At 42.7% G+C, this 16,669-nt stretch overlaps 1 protein-coding gene across 5 annotated transcripts; it reads left to right on the forward strand.

Moving 5' to 3' along the window:
* Nucleotides 1-120: 120 nt before the first annotated feature.
* Nucleotides 121-16,639, forward strand: setdb2 (SET domain bifurcated histone lysine methyltransferase 2). 5 transcript variants are annotated; one of them, XR_016091011.1, is made up of 15 exons: nt 121-316; nt 1,777-1,877; nt 2,455-2,509; nt 2,920-3,045; nt 3,630-3,725; nt 5,002-5,098; nt 5,492-6,076; nt 6,684-6,788; nt 8,011-8,180; nt 9,445-9,655; nt 10,605-10,710; nt 11,356-11,479; nt 12,305-12,576; nt 13,154-13,261; nt 14,063-14,077. XR_016091011.1 is itself a non-coding variant. In XM_088914949.1 (15 exons), exons 3-15 carry the CDS (start codon nt 2,455-2,457, stop codon nt 14,178-14,180), a joined length of 2,154 nt encoding a protein of 717 aa, XP_088771075.1. In that variant the 5' UTR covers nt 121-316; nt 1,777-1,877; the 3' UTR covers nt 14,181-16,639. The 5 variants fall into 5 exon arrangements, 3 of the variants coding, with proteins under 3 accessions (XP_088771075.1, XP_088771077.1, XP_088771076.1); XR_016091012.1 differs by having other exon boundaries at nt 13,178-13,261; XM_088914949.1 differs by having other exon boundaries at nt 13,173-13,261; nt 14,063-16,639.
* The last annotated feature ends 30 nt before the right edge of the window (nt 16,640-16,669 follow it).

The raw sequence follows: 16,669 nt of genomic DNA on the forward strand, positions 1-16,669 counted from the left end.
ATACACAAATGAAAATGAATGCCCCCCAAAAATGATCATCTGAAAGGTGATCAAGTTCAGTTATCTGAAATCCATTAGTGCATCCTACACCCTGGTATGATGTCATGAAACGCGACCAATTGGTGTATTTCTTTCCATCGGTGTGGTAGTTGTTTTAGGAATGTATAGGTATCTCCCGTGAATACTTCGGGAGGTACATTTGTGCAATACTCATTAGATTAAAAAAGTACACAAATATAGTTGTTCGGGAAATGTACTGCTGGTGGAAATTTGTTCTCGGAAGATGCACAAAATCGAGGAAATCGCTGATGTCCTAGTAAGCTTTTGATAATTTGGGTAACGACTACTACGAAAATTAAATGCATTTCAGGTGCAGGATTGTACATGTTCCCACTATAATGCACAGCCGTGTGCACCACGTCTCCCAATAGTGGTCTTAATGTAGAAAACAGTGTCTCAAAACATTTAGTTTGCATCAGTGTATTAGAGTCCCGATAAATGTTTTCTTTTTTGGTGACCCTTTAAATTTTCAAAGCAGAAAGCCTTTAATGTGGTTCACTCTGTTGAAATGCACGCTACTCGAATTACTCCGCCAACTAGGACGTTAACACTTCCTCGTGGCGTTGTGCAAACTGGATGCTAACATAAAACTACCGAAATCGCATAAAGACTTAAAGACTAGGATAGGATTAACACGACTAAATGCTTAATTTCAGAATGTTTCTGTTTACTTGATTTTTACACGTGGGGTTTATTATGCTTCATGTTGAACGGAATAATTACATTCTGCCCGGCCAACACAAGGAGACATTGGTCATTTTATGTGATTTTACAAACGTTTATGCATAGCCTCGTTACGCGTCTGACATTACAAACAAAAGGAGACCATTCAGCCAATCTAGCCTGTTTGGCAGTTAGTAATTTACTGATCCATCCAGCCGTCACCTCAGCCAAAGTGTTTCACGAAAGATGGCAGGGTATCAACAACATGACTGAGGAACTTGTTCCATACTCTCACCACCCTTCTTGTAAAGAAGTGCCTCCTGTTCAGTTCTAAAGCTCTAATAATTCTCTGCATGAAAATACATTTCTTTTTTGGGTTGTTGGAAAAATTAAACAGTGAACATTTAATGAAAACCAATTTTTAGGAAAATGTTAGAAACATTCACTTTTGGTGTACAAAGTAATTCAAGTCATTGTCGGACTGTTCTGCATTAAGTATTTAAGGATGTTTCTTTTTATGTGATTTATGTTCCCTGACAATACATCAATTCGATTTTAATGGTAAATGTAGCGTTAATTACTACAACACTTCAGATTGTATGTTCATTTATTTTGTACAATGAAGTAGTTCAGGTGGGTAGCTGCGTCAGCATGCGTAGGCTGCAAAGGAACAAGTAAAGGTTTATTCCATGCTGAAAAGAGAAACACAACGTTTCGGCTGTGGAGCCTGACACCGAAACGTTGTGTTTTCTCTCTTCTGTTTTCAGCATGGAATTAAACTTTACTTGTTCTTTCTCTCTACTACGAAGCTGTAGCCGTATTATTGGCAGTCACAGATGTTGTGATTAGAGAAAACACTAGAGGAAGCTTTGAGTAAGTTGTTGGTGTTCATAAAATACATATTGATTAAGATGTTTTGTTGCAGTCTAGCACTTAAGCTTTGCTGTGAGGGAGGTTTTTAGTCTCTGGTGTGATAAAATGTGCTGTATGACGATTCATTCGTTCCTCCATCCGTATATATTTATTTCCAGCCTATATGTTTTCCCTGAGCAGGGAAGATGCCTTTGAAGCACAGCCTGACAAGAGGAAAAGAGCACAGGCACGTGAAAGCCCACCCCTAGCAAGATAAGCTGCGTGTTTCTGCCCATGTTAAAGTGAGTGAAAGCCTTTCAAACCTCAGGGTGAGAAACGGAAGGCACTTTTTCATATTTGTGTGTTTGCCAGCCGCTGATGTTTCATTGAGCAGGCTGCACGTTGTTAACTGTTCTTCCTCTGTGAAGTAATCAGTTAATTTACAAATATCCCTGGGCACACACTTGCAGGAGCCTTGCACAAAAATTTCTTACTCTGAAATAAAAAAAATAGCATCACTTGTTATTCTTCTGTCTCTCCCACTGGAGACTTTGTTCTGTGCTGGAGAGTATCAAGGTCCCCCTTGTTCAAGAGAGGGGATATGACCTGGCATCTCCTTTATGCTAGCCACAATTGGGTCTTATAATATGTAATGTTCCAGTTTTCCTTTCTGCGTTATCAAAACTATAAGTGGCAGTAACATCACAGCACAGATTTAAACACTTCAGTCACTAAAGCGACTCGCTGTAGTCATTTGGTTGGAAACAATCTAGTTTGAAAAAATCTTTCAGCCTTTGATTTGCAGTGTATTTTAATGACCTCTAGGAATCATGAATGAAGCCACTTCAAATCAGATGCTGTTTTTTGTGTATCTCCTAGATGAACAGTCTGTCATTGGGAAAGTGCTCGGGAGAAAACCAAACATCTGAAGTTGGTAGGAAATCTGTTCAATGTTTGTAAAAAAACACGGCTATTTTCGGAAAAGTTACATCAGAATTGTGAAATAAAATATATTTTCCCTAAATGAAATCAAAATGACTTTTAAGGGTTATAAAAACATTCTTATGACTAATAATTTGCTGCATTGCAAGATATCAGTAATGAAATATAAAATAATGTAAGAATCATTAAAAACAAATACATTTGACATGAAGAAGGTTTTTGAAAATTCATACATTAAAAATACATCAGTTATGTGCCATAAATTTTCAAGACATTAATACATGTACTTCACTGTAACATCTTCTGTTACATTTGGTGAACACCAAAGTTTGAAAACCACTTTGCTGGCAAAGTTGTGTTCTTTTCTTGTAATGTAATAACACATCATTGATTTTTTTTCAGAGAAGGCAAAAATATTTTGGAGCAAACTACAAACTCGCAATCAAGTGGACTATGCCTTTGACCTGTTAAACACCTATTTGAAGTCTCTTAAAGAAGGTATCAAGGACCAGTCTGCGACGAATCAAGGTGCAGGAAAAAAGCATTTAAATAAACTGAAAATATTTTTCAAAAACTTCAACAAAGTCCCCTATAATACCCTGTGGTGTGCAGGTATCTTATATGATATTTTATACAGATTTGAATACATGCCAGCAGGTGTTGGTTTGTCCATATAGGATATTTATTTCCTTTTTGTGAGTTTTCAGCTAGATCTGAAGCAATCACTATGAAATGCATTTAGAATAATTCCTCATTGTAATGGATGATGGATGATGCGATGGCAGCCATACTGCGCCAGTACTCTCATCGGCTTTCAGTGGGGAGGAGAGCAGAGTGATGAAGCCAGTTCAGAGATGGGGATTATTAGGAGGCCATGACTGCTAAAGGCCAGAGAAATGCCCTGGGATATTTAATGACCACAGAGAGTCAGAACCTCAGTTTTACATCTCATCCGAGGACACTTTAGCTTCAGTTCAGTTTAAACAGGAGTTTAACGATGTAATAAGAGCTCTGCTGGTTTGGAAAGTCGAAGTCCCCCCAAAACCATTCTGAAGCCATGAACTTGTTACCTTCCCCCAGAATGTTTACTCTGTGTTTTTGTGTGCTTCTAGAGTATGTGAGGGCCATGAACATTATGCTGGAAGTTGGCATGAGAAATTGTTTCATTAAAGAACATGACACTTTTGAAGAAATCATAATAAGTGCAGGTGAGAATGCAAAAGGAATAACTGTTTGAAAAGACTGCTTGTACTCCCCGTGTGACTAAAGCACCAGCAAAACATGGGCAAGGATTCTGTTTTAACATTTCCTTAACTCTTCTGCTTAGTGGTTGAAGGATTACAGGCACTGCAGTAAAGTATTTAGCCTCACTCTTTAGTAGTGGCTATTTGTAAATATAGAGCAGAGATGGATTCGGGATTCAGGGGTCATTGAGATTTTTGAGACCACAGCTGTTTACTTCAAAGTAAGAACACGAGAAAAGTTACAAATGCAAGGATGTTATTCAAGCCATCTAGCTGGTTTGCTTGCTAGTAGCTGATTGACTTATGGATCTCACCCAGCCATTATTTTAAACAAGCCAGGGACTTATTTTCAGCATCTTGTTCCAGTCTCCTAACACCCTTTGTGTAAAACATTGTGTCCCACTTTAAGTTTCCAGCACACTTCCCTGCAGTTTCCACTTTTGGTTTCAGTGCTGATTCTAACTCTGAGGATCCCGATTACTTGAATCGCGTCTAATCGGGACTAAAACATGAATTCTATTAGCCTGTCAGTGTAGGACATTCCTTTCAAACCCAAGAATGTAACTAGTCACTCTTGTTTAGCATCGGTGACTTTTTTGTAACATGGTGACCAGAATCACATAGAGTATTGAAAATAAGGTCTTAGTAATGCATTGTGCATTCTAATATAGCATCCCTCAGTTTAAATGTTGTGCTATTTTTAATTCATTTGACGTATTTAACACAATTCCTCTAGATCAGTGATAATCACACCTGGTCCTGGAGAGCCCTAAGCCTACAGGGACCTCAAACCTCTCAATGACTTAAGGTTGTAATGTATAAAAAATTGTAATTAATGACAAATTACCAGTTGCTTCAGCTAACCCATTCAGAGCTCTGGTCAATGTCTGAAAATGTCAGAGAATTAGTGTGGACTACTGTTGTTTTATCATCCACTGCTCATAGCAGCGCACCACCTGTTAAAGGGTGAACTTGCGGTCTGTAGAATTTTAGGATTTAAAAAAATGTGTTTTTGCTGTCTTTCGGGCCAGAACTGTTTAACCTGAGGTTTCATGACTGAAACTCCAGTAAAATATAAGAGGGGTGTGTCCTTCAGCTAGTAACGGTAACAAAAATGCTGCCCATATCCTTGGTTGAGTTGCAGCCCATTCCCACAGGCTTTATGGCTAGATAAGTTATTATACAAACTGTTAAGACATTATTGTCAAATTGCACTGGTTTCCTGTTTATTCTAACCTAGAGACAGCTGTTGCAGAGGAGCAGAGTGATCTCTGGATCTCTAAAGAAGATCTGGATTGTGAGAATGTGACAGATGACACATCATTAGATGATCAAAGGTTTTTACTTGCCTTTTTTAAAATATTTATCATAATTGTTCTATAATGTAAAAATTTATCCGGGAGTTTCTCCCTTGACAGATTAAGATGATCAAAGCGGTTCAGTATGGTGAATATATACAAATTTAATTAGCCTCTCAAACCGAAAAACAAGAAATAATCATGCATGCGCTCTAAAAGTCCCTTTTCCCCTGCTGATGATCTTGATACAGCACTACCCGAAAGAAACCACATTTAATTTGGCCGGGAGATGTGCAGTGTGCAGTGGATAGGTCTATTTTTTTTTGTATTTGTACTGTTCGCCACAAGAAAGGATAATGACGATCACAACGCCGTTGAGTTTGTCACGCCCGCTGACCTCCCTTTCAATGATCGGGATCTTTTTTTGGACAGAAATCAGGAAAACGGGCCCTGCAGCTGGGTCTCGGCCCCGCTGGGAGAGCTGCCGGTGCCGGAGCCCCCTGTGGCGCGGGTCTTCCAGCCCCACGACTGCCACCGGGCGTGCCTCCCCTGCCGGCCGCTCACGGAGGAGCAGCTCCGAGGCCAGGCCCCGCTGGGAATCCCCGCCCTCTGCCACTTTCACAGGCTGTCCGCCAGGCGGACTCGGGGGCCGGGGGAAGGGAAGCCCACCTTTGACGTGTCCTACAAGGCCCCCTGTGGGAGGACCCTGAGGGGCTTCGGCGAGGTCGCTCGCTTCCTGCAGGAAGCGGAGTGCGACTTCCTGCACTTGGACTACTTCTCCTTCAACCCCGCTGTGGAGGTCCAGCGGGGGCTGGCACTGGGGGAGCCCCTGGTGTTCGAGAGGGACCTCAGCCGGGGGGCAGAGCTCGTGGCCGTCCAGCTCTACAACGACGCCGACGAGGCCAAGCCGGAGGCGTTCCGGTACAGGAAGGATCGATGGCCCTACGGCTGCTTCATTGGTGACCCCAGTGCCCTCTTTGTAGACTGCTGCGATTGCACTGACGGGTGCACAGACACGTGAGTGACCCCGTCATCCTCTCTGCCCTGCGCGGTGAGGTACATGTGGTGTCTGGAGATGACGAATGTCCAATAATCATATGGGGCTTTGCGAGGGTATTTATTCTGACTCGTTTGTGGGCCGTATTCCTAAAATACTCGTGACAGGGTTTCTGAAGCATTTTTTCTTTTTAAAAAAGGGCTCCTGCTCATGATAAATATGTATTTTCTTTGTTGTATGAACTTTTACAGCTCCAGTCTGGTCAGAATATTGGTTTGTGTTCTATGGTTGGTATAAAAGGATGTTGCTTCTTTCACTGCCAGAAGTACAGACTTCATTTTTTGAAACTCAAGAGTTTTTAGTTTTGGACTTGCAAGAATGTTATGAATTATTTCATTTGAACTGATAAAAAGAAGGCTTACAAGATGTTTTCTGATGAATATGCTTTTAGCACGATTTTAAATACAGTTTTCTATAGAAGGTACAGTTGTTGTTGTTTTTTTCACTGAAACCGTGCTGACTCTCATTTCTGACTGTAACTACTATACCTTTGACCAGCAGGTTTATTTATTTTTTACTGTTCAGTTTTAACTTCTTAAGCTTAGATTGTGTTTTTCTTCTTCATAGGACTAAATGTGCCTGTCTGAAACTATCTCTTAAAGCTAAAAATGGTGAAAAAGCTAAGACACAACTGTATACCAACAAAAGACTTCTGCAGCCTATACCTTCAGGGTGAGTGAAGTGTTATTTATATAGGTAAGATGCTATCTGAGTGCAGAGCAACTTTTCAAAAGAAAAAATGTCTGCTTTCGTTGATTCTGCCCTGAATTTTGCAGTACTTCTTTTGCATTTTATTTAGAGTTTTTAAAATAAGACTAGTTCTCCCATCATGTCTTTACCCTTTGCGTGTTCAATAAAATAATCAGTTTTGGTTCAGTTTATATTCTGTGGAAATTTCCAGAATGTACTGAACATAAAAGAGGAAGAAGAGGGAAAAGTGAAAGACACGTACTCCTAACTCCTTTCTTTTAACCGTTACGCTACTCAAAAGTCTTTCAAAGAAATTTGACATTTTACCACCATGTTTAATATTGAGCTGCCTAATATTGGGAAGGAGATGCGGAATTAATTTTCGTTTCTGAACCGTGTTTCCTACATGTGCAGATCCAGATCCTGGATGTGTTCTTCCACATACGAGACCACATTGTTATCAGACCCCCATAAAAGTCACACCAGGAAGTTCTATGTTGTTTCCCCCTCCCATCATCCGGACGGGTCCTGATATACCTGTCTGTATATCAGGTATAATAATAATAATAATAATAATAATAATAACTGCTTACACTTATATAGCGCTTTTCTGGACACTCCACTCAAAGCGCTTTACAAATAATGAGGACTCCCCTTCATCACCACCAGTGTGTAGCCCCACCTGGATGATGCGACGGCAGACATAGTGCGCCAGAACGCTCACCACACATCAGCTATCAGTGGGGAGGAGAGCAGAGTAATGAATCCAATTCATAGAGGGGGATTATTAGGAGGCCATGATTGGTAAGGGCCAATGGAAAATTTGGCCAGGATGCCGGGGTTACACCCCTACTCTTTTCGAGAAACGCCCTGGGATTTTTAATGACCACAGAGAGTTAGGACCTCGGTTTTACGTCTCATCCGAAGGACGGCGCCTGTTTACAGTATAGTGTCCCCGTCACTATACTGGGGCATTAGGACCCACACAGACTGCAGGGTGAGCGCCCCCTGCTGGCCCCACTAACACCTCTTCCAGCAGCAACCTTAGTTTTTCCCAGGAGGTCTCCCATCCAGGAACTGACCAGGCTCACACTGCTGAGCTTCAGCGGGGTGCCAGTTGTGAGTTGCAGAGTGATATGGCTACTGGTGTCTTTGTTGAGCGGAACGGTGCCTGTAATCCGTACCGTGTCTCCCGTGCCGACAGGATCTACGAGTGCGGCCCCTGGTGCGCCTGTGACCGGAGACGGTGCCTGAACCGCGTGGTGCAGCACGGCCTGCGAGTGAAGCTGCAGGTGTTCCGGACGCAGGACCGTGGCTGGGGCGTTCGCTGCCTGCACGACCTCGACCAGGGCACCTTCGTCTGCACTTACGCAGGTAACAGGCTGGACCGCCATGCCTGCTGTGCGGGGGACACCCTTCAGCCCCTGCGCCGACTCGGAATTGTCACTGATATTCCCAGGAATGTGCAGCATAACAAAGCAGGGATAGACACCTAATCCTGTGAATGTCATCCTGCTCTTTCAGTGTGCTTAAGGCTTTTCATTATCCTGCTTTAAAAGGACCGAGGATGACAAGTTTTTTTTGTGTGTAAATTGCTTGTTTAAAAGGTGAAAGCATTTAAATGTTATACCTTTCCTTTATATCACAAAGCGTGGCAAATCAGCTCCACGCAAAATAAAGATGTTATTTTGAAGAAGAAGAAGCAGCTGAAATTTGCTACTGTGTATTTAAAAAATGCAAACCACACTTACAGAAGCCTGTTATAAATCTTTGAAATGAGACATCATAAGACCAAGTAGAGTTCAAGGTGCCTTTGTTTGCTGTTTGACCTGGTGCAGTAAAGAGTAGGTTCTGGCTGCGGTGCACAGTGACGTACCTTTGACATTCAGAGCATTGTTTACTGTGGTAAACACATGACTTGCAGTGGACTTTCATCAGAGGTGACGAGTGTGCATGCTCTCAGCCTTGTAGCAGCTCAGGGCCTGCGGTTACGTTGGTGCCTACAGTTAAGACGCTGAGAAATGTACTGTTCCTGGGTGAGTAGGTGAGAGGCACTGTGGAGGGTGCAGTGCTGGCTGAATGTGTTCAACAAGTTTGGCGAAAGTATAGAATCGATCAAATTCCTATTTGACACCCTGCAAGTTCCAGGGTGTCTTACAGGAGAGCACTGATAGGAGGAGCAGCCCCTATACCGCACTATCTACGCTGCCCTACTCTCTACGCTGTCTCGCTTCTTGCAGCAAGAGCGCGGGCAACCCAGAAGTAAACCAGAAGTCACTGTCGTACCAAAAGCTAAATCCCATCCAGCCCCGGCGGTGCTTGACCAGCGGTGGGAAGCTGTTCAGGGAATCCCAGTCTTTGTCGGCTCATGAACCGGCACAGACTTGAAGCAGCAGTGTCTGCACCACAGGGCCCTGCCTGCGCTCCGAACAGCAGGCCGGGCCTTTAGCGTATCAAGAGAACGGTCTGAGTGAGCAATGACGGGGAGTGCGAAGAGGTCAGCTGGGGCTTTCTTAAGTTCCCACAAACCACATTGCTTTGGCCAATTTCTTAGTCATGGCCTGTCGCCTAGACCTTCAGGGCGCGACGCGTACAGCGTCATTTTCATTCACACGACTACATCCTCCGGCACGACTAGGTAAAATCTTGAGGAAGGACCCCGCCCCTGGCAGCGTACCCGAGGCTACGAGGGGAAACGGGCAGGAAGAGGAGAGGAGAGACGCGCCCCAGTCTTCGGGGAAACGGAAGAGAGGAGAGCCGCCCTCGGACGACGACGTTGAAGTGGTAGAAGAAAGGAGAGAGGAGCAGAGAGCCGCGGAGGACCCCTCCCTTCTCGGGCGCCTCAATGAGTGAGTTCCAGACCCCTCTCGTCTTGCCTAGAGACGAGTGAAACTGAGTTCGTCTACGTTGAAATATGATGTTCTGCTGCTGACTGCAGAACTCCGGTCTGTTTCTTCAGACGTATTAACGCTTCCAAGAAATATATCTACCACGTTTCCAATAATTCCAGCTGGTGTTAATGACATTATTTTATTCATCATTAAATAGTTTTAATTAATGCCTTTTTTGGGGGGGAATCTGGAGCACCTCCATAGTGTCATTAGAAACCCCTTCCAGGGGCTTCAGGCATGCATACCCTCTGCCAGAGAGGCTCTGTGTGTCAAAATGCTCGCCCAGAGCTCGAGCTGAGCTCTGTCATCCAGCAGCTGCAGGCTGGGGCCTGGGTCGTGACTCCAGGTGACATCACAGGGATCCTCCCATTGTTGGCACCTCTGGAGTAAAGCTGACTTTAGTTGACCAGGGCTCTTCTGGCAATAGATCTGCCCTTGAAATTTCCCAGGAGCCTCTAGGCTTGGGCTTGCAGTGGCATCAGCATTCCAGTGGGCTCTAACCCTCCTGTAGGTCTCTGTGGACAAGGTGCATAACTATGGATGAGTGGGTGAGTAGGCTGTGCCCATCTGCCATCCCATCTGCTATTGAAGTCCTTGCTGTGAAGTATTTAGTAGTGCAAATATTGCAAGATGTAGGTAAAAATGAAAACAATCTAAATAAATGTTCTCCTTCTATTACACCCCAATGTTGTAGCTTTTAGGTAGTCTCACACACATATATCGGAGTTCAGTGTGTATGAGTGAAGAGATGTGAATGGATACTTATTTGTCCCTGTGGCAGAATAATGAAACTGGAGCAAATGTATCGCATGACTGGATGTCAGCGGAATGCAGAACTGCATTTGTTTCACCGATATGACAGCTTTTGCTAATGAGAGGCTTTGGTGCTGTTCTGTTCTTCTCCCAGGAAAGGTGCTCCTTGTGCCAAGCTGTCTCCCCAGAACCCCGCGATCAGGAGGCCTGTGAGCAAGACGGCACTTCTGCACGTGCAGCTGGACAAGATGATGAAAGAGGTGAGGAGCCGGAGGACTGGGCAGCGAAGGAGAAGCACCAGCAGCCTTGTCCTTTCCCTGGGCTTGAAAGGAATCACAGGAGTAAATCTTCAGTTGTTCACACGTTCTTCTTTCAAATGTTAAGAACCTGCAGCCAAGCACCCAGGACCTTCAGATAACTGTTGGGGCTAAATGGTTAATTAACCACTCAGCGTAAGTTAGTATGAGTTCTGATTTAGGAGGGCTTCCAGATTATAACGAAAGCAGTTTGTGGAAAGTTCTGTTCATAGAAAGACTTACTAGGCTGAATTGTAGCGGACAGCTGAAAATAGAACTGTTCAATAAGGGACTTATATTTGATGTTTTGGCATGTCGAAGGCACTAGATATAAGACCATTGTTAACAAAAGCACTAATTTATCTTAATCTGTTACAGTGCAGCTTCCTTATCTTTCCTTAGCGCTTTGAGAAGCCACCATTAAAGGCGCTATATAAAATAAAGTTTATTATTATTATCCCAAAAGATATTTTATTGCTGAATAAAGATGAAATTGCTGAAAATCTTCATGGACTGGCCAATTTTAAAAAAGCCCCGACGAATTTATACATATCATTTATGAAAAATGATCAGCAAGAAACTCAAATTCAGAATTTCTCTGCATTTCAGAATTCATTTACAATCCCGTACAGCAGCTCAGATGAAGAAGACCTACGTGAGCTGTCCAAAGAGAGAGTCAGGATACCTGCTTCTGCAGAGACGACAGACCGGCTGCGGGCCAGAGCCCTTGCAGGTAGACCTAGCTTTGTGCTACTGCTTCTCGACTGGGTCTGCAGTGACTCTTCTGTGTTAACTGGGTGCTAATAGGAATTTTATTTTCCTCTTTTCTTCCTGTGAGCTGCATTGTTGCGAAATGGGTGTTGTAAATACTGTATGTGCCTCCTCTGTTAAGGGAATCCATTAAATATGGATCAAGAAGAGGTGGGCTAATAAAGCTCAGGGCCTTTTGCTGACTTCAGCTATAGAGTTATTCAGTGAAGCTGGTCTATGCACTCACAATGTAGTTTTGTTTTAAAGTGTCTCGTATGTTTTGGAGCTGTTGACAGCAAGGCTACACACTACTAGAATGTAATGGGATATGGGCTGTACAGTATAATTGTAATAGAAAACGTAACACAGCGTAATAGATATAGAATGGTGAATAGCAGGGTTATGATTCTCAGCAATAACTTCAGAACAATGTGGAGCAGCCTGCAGAGCATCAAAGCATTATTGGAACGTCGTCAGTATTCACTTTTACTTTTTTACTTGCATGCTACATGGTTAATACTGTGCATCTGATGAGTTTAGCCTTTCTGTTAGAAAAAGGTCACAGGCATTGATGAAGGTTTTTCTCCCAAGGACATAGTGAGCTCATTAGATGAATTTGTTGACCCTTTTCAACTTTACCTTGCTCCAAGAACGTTTGAACATATTGGATGAGAGATTCTGCACTTTTTTTTTTGCACAACGCTTTTTTCTGTCTCCTTTTATAAAAACAAGCTTGCACTAAATGAAAAAATTCCCGAAGAGGGCTCCATGACCTGGGCCTCTGGTTTGAGATTCGGTGTTTTATCAGAACAGGCAGCTGAGGCGCTAGATGTGCCGAACCGAGTGGAGGGAGGAGCTCTGAGAGGAGGAGACAGCAGGACCCCACACCAGGCACAGAGAGAGGAGGAGGAGGATGTGAACTCATTAGGCACCTGGTCTGTGGGCGAAGACAGCAATGATGAAGAGATGCCAAGCAAAACGAGAGCTGCCCAGAAGATGGAGAAGGGCCAGAAAAACACGCACGAGTTTACCTATTATTTGGATGCCACAGAAGAAGGCAATGTGGGGAGGTTCCTTAATGTAAGTATTTAAAATGAAGATTTACTACCGCCATATTCAAGTGGGTTTGCCTGACACAGGCCTGATCACTTAAAGGAATGCAGAGCATGAAATGCCAAAAGCTAAACTGTTTTGGGTTTCTTTGAGTTACCTTTTCATTAAAGTTTCTGCACAGTTTTTACGGGGGGGGGGGTCTGATCTTGTCTATATAATATGCTTAATATGCAGTGTGTATGTATTTCAGACTGCACCGGTCTGAGTTTGGCCTGTTGTTAGTGGACTGTACCTGGGATTCTTTAGGCGCTGTTAGCTGAGTGCCAGGGCTTCAGTCAGTCAGAGTATTAACTGTAGCTTTCCTGACATTTTTATACCATCTCTGATAGAGGTGCTGGAGAGCTCACTGTGTGTAGAAAAGCAGACATCTCAGCACATTCTAGAGGAAAGCTTGCTTAGAACAGGTATTGGAGCAGAAACTTGGCTTGATGGACAACTGGTTATCCCAAATTTGGGAACATGCAACAAGAGTGCTATAAACAAAACTGCTTCTGTTTGGTGAATGAGTGGTGGTTCCACCGCGAGACGAAATGTCGATTTCCAGATTCCTGTTCCCCTTCTAGCACAGCTGCTGCCCTAACCTCTTCGTCCAGAGCGTGTTTACGGACTCCCACAACAAGAACTTTCCCTGTGTGGCCTTCTTCACAAATGGGTATGCTATCTATTCAGTGTAATCGTTTTTTTTTTTTAATCGTTGTCACTTCAATGAACTATCTTTATTCTGAATGTTACTTGTTTATCATGTCGTTTTCCAAGGTTTCTCGTACTCAAGTTTCGAACATTTTTTAGAAAAATGAATGGTTTAAAAAATATTTAACATTTGTCTGTCAGCTGATTAAATGTCTGATTGAAGACATTGTACCTAGAGCATTATTGAAGTGTTAAACCTTTGTGTGTGGTTTTAAGACAGTCAGCAGCTTTTGCAGTGTTGGTGATTTGACACATAACTAAATTTAAGGATACAACTTACTACATTTTAAACCTAGTTTGTCTTATGTTCCATTTTATATTTAACACAGGTGGGATTATTTGATTAGGTTTAAAAATCATCGTTAAGCATTATTTACATTTCCTAATATAATTTTGTCATTATTTAATTTCTTGTGTGTTGATGGATCTTTTGATATAGTTTTTATTTTTTTGTTTTCCATACTTGCCACCTGTTCCAGATTAAAAATATTATTTTGAAGAAGATTGCTTAAAGCGCAGTGTTCGCAACACTGTCGACATTTCCTTCTGTTCTGCCGTTGGAAATCCTTTGAGAAGCAGTGCTTTGTTTAGACATTAAGAGAAATCAAAAAGCCAGATCAAATGAATGACAAATGAGAAACGGGGAAATGCGCAGCATTTATTTTGTAGCATGGGAAATTTTGTAGCATCTAATTTAATTTTCCAAGCTTTATAGTAGATTTTGCATCAGGCTTGTTAACTCTATTTGTTTTTGCATTTCTAGGTATGTGAAGGCTGGGACTGAATTAACATGGAACTACACGTGTAGGACCGGGAGCACACCAAACCAAGACAATCCATGTCAGTGTGAATTAAAAAAGGGTCAAAACACACTCGCTTGACAAAACCCTGCTACCTGTGTTATATTTAAATACTGTATTACCTTATTTAAACAAAGGCCAAATGCTTGAAGTGTGAAATCCCACAACCTTGAATATTGGTAATGAATGGTAAATTAGCTAGGGCTAAAAATGCATAAAACAGCCTTGGCTTTTATTCAAATCTCTACCTCAAACAGATAAACCTCTGGAATAAGCCTTCACCTACCAAGCGAAAACCCAAGTGCTATTACATCCATACATGTGTTTTCTAACCACTTCATCCAATTCAGGGTCATGGGGGAGCCAGAATCCATCCCGACAAGCAAACAGGCACAAGGCAGGCTACACCCTGGATGAGACGCCAGTCCAGTAGAGGGCAGGCACAGGCACAAACAGGCACACACTCACACCAGGACCAGAACCTGGAGGAAACCTATGCAAATAGCACCGCAGGTCCAGAACTGAACCCAGTGCCCCAGCCCTGCAAGGCAGCAATGCGAACCATGGTACCTCTGTGCCACCCAGGTGCTATTACTGGCTTATTTCGTTGTGTCGTTATTGTTATTATTCAGTTTACGTATTGACCGCAGCACGGTGGTGCAGTGGTGAGCGCTGCTGTTTCACAGCTCTGGGATCCAGGGTTAAATTCGGGTGGAGTCTGGGACACCTGTCAGGGCTTGATCAGGTTCTCCAGTTTCCTTACTAACACATGCAGGTTAGCGTGGATTGGCTGCTCTGAAGTTATCCGTTTCCAGGGTTTGGAATGGGTTCAAGGGACTCTCGGCTATGGGACACAAAGAAGTCGAATCCGACGAGCTTGATTTTGTCTGTTCTCACTATGCTCTGTGTAGAACTCTTAAAGCTTTTCTATCTTTCTGAAATGTATCTCAGATAATAGTACTAACCTTTGTGGGGATAAAATCTTTATCAAATGCTATATAAAAAGCTGTGCCCACTCTGGGCTTCGAACTGTATTGTATTGCCTTACTTTTAATATTTTGATTTTTAAATGATTTTGTAAACGTATGTTAGCTAGAAGCAATCTGTTTTGAACAGTTCTCTGAACCAGAGTTTGCCAGAGGAAACTCTGGGAAAGTATATTTGAAAACTCAAGAATAGGACTTAGAGTTAAAGTGGATACTAGCGCTTATTTCAAGAAATAAACGTTTATGACTAACAGTTGCTACAGTCGATACTGATGGAGCTCAGCGAAGCGGCAAATGAAATCTTCATGAGAAATATTGCCGTGGGGCACGGTTACAGCTGAGCATATTTATATTTGCAAGGTGTTTAATAAACATTTGGGAGTTCAGGACTGTAATGCTATTAAAACTGTTTTTGTGTAAAGAACATGGGTCTGTATGAGAGTCCGTGTGTAATTTGGGTCACCACAAGATCAAAATGTACTACTATTCCTACTGGAAACTTGTAGCAAACATTATAAAATGTTCATCTAAAACCCAACATGCGTGTTTTGCATTGTGTTCATGGCATTACAGCACCCTGTAGTCAGATTGTAGTTACTGTTTGGTACAGCTGGTTTGTTTAATCTTATCAATTGCTAATTCAGTCACAAGTACGAAATTAGAATTGATGTTACTAAGAAAATCTAGGCTGTACTCAAATCCCCTTTTCACACATGCAAGAGGCAAGCGCTAGCTTTAAAGAAACAGCATGAAGAGAAACTTGGACTTGACTAGGATAAAAGTATGTGCATTGTGATCAAGAGTCATGTTAATGGTGCTGGAAAGGCCTTATAAGTCCGTTTCAAAATTGCTGGAAGGCACTCCAGTACAGTGCAAGCGCTTTACAGCTGTGTAGGGAAATGCAAAGTTTTAAATGAGGGGAGGTCACTTCAACATTGTTTCTGGAAACTTAATCTCTGGCCATCCTCGAGCCTATGTGGAGGTTCACCATTGGTACTGGCCCCACCCTTGTGAGGCATCTTGGACCCTCCTATCGAAAGGCAAGCGAAGTGCTCGATGAAAAACACAACAGGTATAGGTCAACACTTGCTCTGAACACAAGGGTTTTCGGCAAGATATTGAATAACCTCATGGTGTTAGTGCAGCACAGCTTTAATTGTTCATGATGAATCCATAGGAAAGTCCCCAGAACAGACAGATCTTTAAAGTAGTTCAAGTAGGTAACTGCAAAGGAATAAGAGGGTTATTCCATGCTAGAAAAAAAAATTACAGCTGTCTAGCCTTCTTTGGGTGACGGCTGAAGATTTTTTAAAAGCTCAACACTCCTAGCAGAAGGGAAGGGTACAGAGAAATTGTCAAGTATTTCCAAACCAGTTAAAATGCCAGAGATTTTTGTTTTGGAGATGCAAGAGAGACTGTCAGAGATATGATGCCTGTAGAGGTTTCATGAGCAGGTCTGTTAGCACAGCATCGGAGCGACTCGGGCGTTCGTGCGGGAAATGAACAGGACTACGCTCCTATTTGGATGCGCAGACCACTTTCAGACCTCCGTCCGCCAGCAAGAGAAACCATAAAAAAAAAAAC

The sequence above is a fragment of the Atractosteus spatula genome, chromosome 4 (genome assembly GCF_055471065.1).
Source record: "Atractosteus spatula isolate fAtrSpa1 chromosome 4, fAtrSpa1.hap1, whole genome shotgun sequence".
NCBI classification, from domain to species: Eukaryota; Metazoa; Chordata; class Actinopteri; order Semionotiformes; family Lepisosteidae; genus Atractosteus; species Atractosteus spatula.